At 35.7% G+C, this 7,508-nt stretch overlaps 2 protein-coding genes across 3 annotated transcripts; one reads left to right on the top strand and one right to left on the bottom strand.

Annotated features, from left to right (window-relative positions):
- The first annotated feature begins 236 nt into the window (after window positions 1-236).
- Window positions 237-2,503, top strand: LOC141395142 (replication termination factor 2). Its single transcript, XM_073970623.1, has 2 exons — window positions 237-446; window positions 519-2,503. Exons 1-2 carry the CDS (start codon window positions 378-380, stop codon window positions 1,383-1,385), a joined length of 936 nt encoding a protein of 311 aa, XP_073826724.1. The 5' UTR covers window positions 237-377; the 3' UTR covers window positions 1,386-2,503.
- On the bottom strand, window positions 2,250-7,036 carry LOC141395141 (uncharacterized). Of its 2 annotated transcripts, XM_073970622.1 has the most exons (3): window positions 6,681-6,948; window positions 6,365-6,528; window positions 2,250-5,321 (listed from the first exon to the last, which is right to left on the bottom strand). In XM_073970622.1, exon 3 carries the CDS (start codon window positions 5,301-5,303, stop codon window positions 2,514-2,516), a length of 2,790 nt encoding a protein of 929 aa, XP_073826723.1. In that variant the 5' UTR covers window positions 5,304-5,321; window positions 6,365-6,528; window positions 6,681-6,948; the 3' UTR covers window positions 2,250-2,513. The 2 variants fall into 2 exon arrangements, with proteins under 2 accessions (XP_073826723.1, XP_073826722.1); XM_073970621.1 differs by lacking the exon at window positions 6,365-6,528 and having other exon boundaries at window positions 6,681-7,036.
- Between the last annotated feature and the right edge of the window lie 472 nt (window positions 7,037-7,508).

Raw genomic sequence — 7,508 nt, 5'->3', positions numbered from 1 at the left:
AATGGTAAAACCGGCAAAAGTAGTAAAAGTTGAAAACTGCTCCCATATGAATTGTATTGTGTCTGAAGTAAAGGAACGCTTTTCGAGTAAAAAGTTGTCAAACTTGAAGATTCTTGAACGTAAAGGAATAGGGCTATTATTTCACTATGATCCATATTTTTGTTCGCCGCCTAACGCCCATGCGCTTTCATTTAATTCCGTAACATTTCAACATGTAGATGAGAGCTGGCAACTGTGGATCTCATATTTATTTACTGCAGTCCAAACTAGAGTGATTAGACGACATTGGGAGAAAAAATATAAAAACAACGGCAAAATTAGCGTTGTAAACATTAATAATTATTAAAAATCTTTGAATACTTTCACACAAAAGCAACATGGGATGTGATGGCGGAACAATACCAAGACGCGACGAGTTAGTTCGTCTCAAGAAGAAACCAGAACAGGTGAACATCAAATGGATATAATACAATGAAAATAGTTAATTATTTTAGTAACTCATCTTATTTTATTTCCAGAAAGACAAAGATTCCGAGCGTGAATTTCGTTGGCGACATTGCGCCATAACACAGCAACGTCTGCAAGAGCCGATCGTAATGTGTGGTCTTGGTCGCCTCTACTCCAAACAAAATGTTATTGAACGTTTATTGGAAAAGGAAACAATGCCCGATGTGGCTAAGCACATTAAAAATCTTAAAGATATAAAACAATTGAATTTAACTCCCAATCCTGCATACGCTGAAACAGAGAAAACAGAAGGACTGTTAGACACCAGTCATGCTCCATATATCTGTAAATTGACTGGATTGGAAATGTCGGGCAAATTTCGTTTTGTTGGAATGTGGTCTTGTGGCTGCGTATTGTCAGAGAGAGCTCTGAAGGAAATTAAAGGTAGTTCTGCGGGGGCATGTCCTGTTTGTCAGCAGACGTTTGGTGTGGAAGATGTTATAGTGTTAAACGGTAATGAAGAGGATATGGAATTAATGCAGGCAAAAATAGAAATGCGTGCAGCTAAAAAGAAAGCCAATAAGAAGGATAAAAAGGAGAAGAAAGAAAAAACAAATAGTGCAGAAGGTAAGGTGATGGTTAAGGAGGAGAACTCAGATAATCTGCCATCGACAAGTAAGACGAGTAATGGAGCAAATTGCAATGGGAAACCATCTACATGCAATGGCGTAAAATCTAAACTCATAGCAAACCCGAAACGTTTGGGTGCAGCATCCGAAGCAATGCAAGATCCTGAATTGAAACGTTTAAAGACGGACTATAGTGTAGCTAAAGATCCAAAGGCCAGTGACGTTTTCAAGTCACTGTTCACCTCTCACAAAAGTGAAAAGGAACAAGATCGTGCCCATTGGGTTACATATAATCCATTTTATAACTAGCATTAGTTTAATATTATTATTATTATATTAACACCCATTATTAGTCCGTGTTTAGACACACGGGAAAGTAAATTCAGTTTTTAGGCAATAGGGGGTAGGAAAGAGTATTGAGGAGCTCTTTCCTCTCCGCTCTCTCCCAAAAACTCAATTTACTTTCCCGAGAAATTTTTGTGTCTAAACACAGACTTATAAGTTTTCTCGATATTTTGTGATATACCGAAATGATTTATAGCGTTCCGGGTTACTTAAAAGTGATGATTGAATTTTAAGGAGGAGCTTCATGTCATTAACTTTCAATATGAAAATTATATTTTTAATACCTCCAAATTAGTTTATTTTGCATTTTCAAAACCATCAGGTAGTAAAAGAACACATGTAATAATGGCTCCTAAAACGCTTAATGTACAAGACACAATATCGTCGAGTTTTCGATAGAGTTAAGTTTTAAATTCTCAATCGAATCAATCACGTAATTAGGCCCCTGTTATGTCAAAAATCGAAAAACGAATAGGCGAATAAAGAAGATGTCAATTGACATTTGCGAAGAAAACGTAGTTTCCATTTTTAGTCAGCATTTCAAATTGCTGTTTTGTAGTAATTGTTGCCATTATAAAACGTGTATAATATTTATAATATTAAAAAAATTCACTTAAAATAAATGAAAATGTCAGTTATGTTTCAATTTTTCGTTTTCATTCCCTTATAAATGGCACGGCGACAGATAATTTGTTGTCGACCGAAAATGAACTTTATGGCGACAGAATTTGACGGCGTCAGGCGACAATTGCCATCCGTAATGTAAAAATTGCACATGGCAAATATTGCATTTATAAAGTCAGTCACTCTATTATAAAAAGATTACACTTTTTTATTTCAAAATATGTTTCTTTTATTAAAAACTATCTTAGAATTTACAATACTTTTTTAATTCTTCACAACTAAAAATAAGAAAAAAATACAATTGTTTGTTTTGGAAAACTATAAAATATAATAGCAGCCTTAATAAGAAAAATAAGTTCCATAAAAAATGGAATACAAATGGAACCGTTTTCAATACTGAGAAAATATTTAAAATTGCTATAGTACATATATATTACGAAATAAACTTACAAAACCGATGTTGTAATTTTATTCTTCTGTCTCCACCTCTTCTTCAGCCGCATAATCATCATAAAAATCAAATTTTGTATCATCAATAAATGGATATTCAGACATTTCAATGTCTTGACCTAAATCGCCAATCTCTTCCTCTCCGCCCACCTCCTCGTTATGGCCATTAGAAATGGGAGATGACATACCATTATGATTATTGTTATTAAAAGTGAATTGATTTTGATTTCCATTATTAGCTTCATTATCACTGTATGCCTCCTCTCCCTCTTCATCACCATCTGTTTCTGATAAATTTTGCATTCTAAGGCTATTGGTATTTGTCTGAAAATAATCCTGACTTCTTTGTTCATCTCTGTAATAGTATTGTTGTTGTTGTTCTTCGCCATTGTATTCTTGAGAAGCCGCCGGCTCATTATTCTCCAGCTCACTTCTCGAAGAATCACTATAATTGGACGCATCGTCACCATCTTCATCATAGTCGTCCTCTTCCTCCTCCCCTTGCTGCATTTCCTGTTCCATATTATTACCATTGAAATTGAGTTCTTCATTAAAATGTTCATAAATGAATGGATTTGCTGGTTGGGGTTCCTCCCCAGCATGGTTATCATCATCACTGTTATAATTGGAGCTCATTTCTTCGTGATTTTCTTGGCCTTGAATAGGAGTCTGTCGGCCCATACTATTTGTTTCAAGAGATTCGCCATTTCTTTGTTCATGTTCCCTTCTCAATTCTCCTTGGTTTCCTAAGTGGTCCTCTTCTTCTCCTCCAATTTCATAAGTTTCTTCCCCAAGCATTTCTCTTTCCGCTTCTTCTCCATTCACATTACCCATGGCCATTGGTTCTTTTGCAGGTTTAAGTACTTCTTGAGGTGCAGCTGGTCTCATCATAAGGTGCTGTTGTTGCTGCTGCAACAACATCAGTGCCTGTATTTGTTGCATATACATATCCTCTTGTCTTCTACGCTCCTCTTCGCTAATTTCTCCAACTTCTGTTTCACGCATATTATTCAACAGGGCAGCATGTTTTTGGGTTACATGCAACGCCAATGAATTTGAATCCTTGTGGAGTTCACCACACACTATACACAACAAGGTTTCCTTGGGTTCAGATTTAATTTCCACACCACCACCTCCTTGTTTCTGGGCATCGAAATGATTCTGTATGTGTTTGTTGAGATAGGCAGCTTGACTATATGATTTACCACAAATATGACAAGGGAAAGGTTTCTCACCGGAATGAATTTTCAAATGGACACTTAAACTGGAGGCCTGTGTAAAAGATTTATTACAAAATTTACAAACGAACGGCTTTTCTCCAGTATGGATACGCATGTGTATGTTGAGACTTCCGGATTGGGTAAATGAACGATCACAAATGGAACAGGTAAATGGTTTTTCTCCCATGTGACATTTCATGTGCTGCACCAACTCCGAGGAGGTGGCAAAAGCTTGGCGACATATGGAACATTGATATACCAACGATAGGCTATGCATGCGCATATGTTCCTTTAATTGTGACTCATGTTTAAAGGTCTTATCACATTCACTGCAACTGAGTGGAGCCTCCCCGGTGCTGTGGGTTTTCAAATGTATGGCCAGTGAGGTGGAGTTCACAAAGCCCTTATCACAAAGATGACATTGATGAGGTTTTTTAATGGAATGTGAGCGAACATGGACCATGAGACTACTCGACTGGGTAAAGGCTTTGGAGCAAAGGTCACATTTATACGGTTTCTCACCACTGTGGATACGTATGTGGGTGTTCAAACTTCCAATGTGGGTAAAGGTTTTCTCACAAATAGAACACTGGAAAGGTTTGTTGCTAATGTGGCACCTCACATGTTTCGATAAGTCACCAGCACTGGGAAATGATGCCTCACAATGGCTGCATTGGAAACATTTTGGCTCACCACTAATCAAAGAAGACATTTCAATGGCTGCCTGTTGAGCGGCACTTCTACGGCCACGACCCCTCTTCACCGCTGGTAGTACTGGGGTAATTGTTGTATTTGCAGCAGGATTTAGTAACAATACGGAAGTAGACTCTTTAAGATCTGACAATTGTAGATTAACACCATTTAAAGCACTTTGCGAATTCGAGGAATATTGCGATTCTGCTTCAACTTCTTCATAGGCTCCCTCTTCAATACCCTCCATTGTGGTTTGTTCCTCCTCTACATTAAATTGTTGTAGCTCTGGAGCATCCCTTGTTGTTTCATCTTGTGTTGGATTGGAATTTGAGCTAGAATCCGATGAGGAACTTGATGATGAAGATGATGTGGTGGAACTGGAATCATCGTCATCAGAATCGGAGTCTGATGATGAGGAAGAAGAAGAATCATCATCTTCCTCTTCTTCTCCATTCTCTTCCAATGTTGGTAGTTTTTGCTGTTCTCGACCGCCACCACCACCGCCCTGGCCACTATCTTCTGCCACTAGCTCACACACCGGTTCAAATACCCAACTATAATCTTTACCATCATCCTCCAATTCTTCTTCGGATTCTTCTTGTGGTACTGGCAGATCAGCATGTTTGGTATTCAGATGTTCATACATATGAAATGGATTAACAAAATATTCCTCACAACACATACAATGGAATGTAAGATCGGGAGTATTTTGTTTTATTACCGTTGTAACCGATGCCTGTTGCCGTTGCAGGACATCTTCCGTAAGTGGTATTATTGTTAAGGGAAGACTAACATTTTTATTTATATTATTAATTGTTGTATTGTTACTGATGTTCTGGTTGTTATGATTGTTGTTGTGATTTGGGTTAATATGTGAATTAAGTTGTAAGGCCATGTTGTAGATGAGTTGTAACTGTAAGTGGAGAAGAAGGGAGAAGGATTAACAAACAAGTTTGGAAAATATTTCGGATTAATTATGAGGGATTATTTACATGGATGTAATACAGAACTTTTCAAAGAATATCAGGAGCACCACTTAAGGATGACAGTAAATGTGAAAGATTTCATTTTTATGGGTTTAAAGTTCGACATAAATATGACAATAATCGTGGATTTTTTAAAGATCATGCGATGAGCCTAATGTGGTTAATAACCGTCTAGAGTTTTCAAAGATGTAAACAATTGTTAATTTTTTTTAGATTTGAGGGGGGAACCAAAGAGGGTCAATAATCTGAACGGTGTAAAAAGATGGATAATCGTGGATTTTAAAGATATTAGGAATCATTTAAAGATGAAAATAAACGTGGATTGGTTTAATAAGATTTGGGGGCAACCACAGATGACTATAAACGCGGGTTTTATAAGATAATGGAAGCAACCAATGCCCGCATAATTTTATGGACGAAGGCAATAAATTTGCCCTTTGGAACAAATTGAATACTCTACCACCTGACGGAAAAAATTTGAAATTTTTTTTAAATTGTAAGTTTCTCCTAAGTAGCCGGCCTTCGGCCAGGGATTTAAGACTTTCTCCTATGGACAGAAGCCAATTTAGGACACGAAAACAACATTTTTTTTTAATTTAAAATTTTTTCTTACTTTAATAAGGGAATTTTCGGAACTTAGGAGGCCCATATCTCAGAAAGTATGGACTTCTCCCCTGAAAAGTTTATATATTTGTGATCAGGACAACAAGATCTACCTGTGGTAATTTTTCCAGATTTTTCCGCCAGGTGGAAGAGTATTCTATTTATGCCCCTATCTACTATGAAAAGTCAAGATTCACTTTTCGTGAAGTATGGACAAACATCTACAAATTTTTACTACGGTAACAATTTTTCCTTTATGATATCGAAAAAAAATAGTAAAAATTAGTAGATTATTGCAGTTCTGGAACAGACCATAAGTTAAATTTTCATTAAATCCTTAGAATTTGTTAAGTGTTTATTATATTACCTTTAATTCCTATTTACGCCCTTTAATCAATATTTCCTTGTAAATGTTCTTTGTTAAATCTCAGTACATTGCCGCGCTATTTTTTTCTACAAAAGCCTCAACACACAAACTCATCCATGGATTTTCGATGTTCACAAAAAACAAGTTATCAGAATCCAAGCATCCTACAGAAAATATTTTAAGTTTATATTATACATTAATATTATTATTTCCACTTTGCTCTCACATCCCCAAATCAAATTAAAATTAATTTCCACATTTATTAATTTCTTATAATTTAAAAAACAAAATTACCACATTGTATTGTGTTACTCACTTTAAGACGAGTATGCGAAAAAATCTGTATTACAAATTTCTTAGTATACTCAAAAATCCAATAAAACAATTTGGTTAAGTCCTTTTGTTTGTGTTGTTAAAAATTAACAAATCTATTCACAATGCATTTTAGACTGATGTATTTTCCAGAAATAATGAAAGAAATTCTCTTTGTCTTCGTCTATTAACACTATTAAAAGAAGTTGAAGAACACGTTCTCTCTTTTACATTTATTCCTTATGCTTCTTCATTCATTAAAAATAGACTATAATTAAAAAAAAAATGCCAAACTAAACTAGAAAGGATTCATCATGGTTGTTTTGTTTATCTTCGGTAGCAGTGCAAAACAACCCGCAAAAAAAGCATATGAAGTGTCAAATGATCGGTGTTACCACTGTTCTATGAAAACTTGTTACGGAGAGTGGCAACATGGAGATAAAATAAACAAATTCAACAATCAAAAATGAGTGGTATGTTCCTTTACTTTTAAAAATGGCCAAACCGGCATAGATAGTAAAAGTTGTAAACTGCCCCCCATGAAATGTATGGTGTCTGAAGTAAAGGAACGCTTTTCGAGTAAAAAGTGGTAAAACTTGGAGATTCTTGCACGTAAAGGAACAGAGCTGAGGTAATGCTTGGTTTACATTTACGAAATCCACTCGATTTCAACTGTCAATTCCACTGCTTAAACGTCAAATGAAATTTCAATGGATTTCAGATACTTTTAATAAAAGGTACTTTTAACAATAATCTTTAACTAACCTTACCCTGCGTTTACAAATGCCATTATTGGCAAGACAATAGCAAAAACACAAACCTTTTTCCCAAA

This window comes from Musca autumnalis, unplaced genomic scaffold (genome assembly GCF_047663935.1).
Source record: "Musca autumnalis isolate F117 unplaced genomic scaffold, ASM4766393v1 scaffold_2, whole genome shotgun sequence".
NCBI classification, from domain to species: domain Eukaryota; kingdom Metazoa; phylum Arthropoda; class Insecta; order Diptera; family Muscidae; genus Musca; species Musca autumnalis.
Note: the sequence above shows the minus strand (reverse complement) of the source record. Positions and strands in the feature narration are given on the sequence as shown.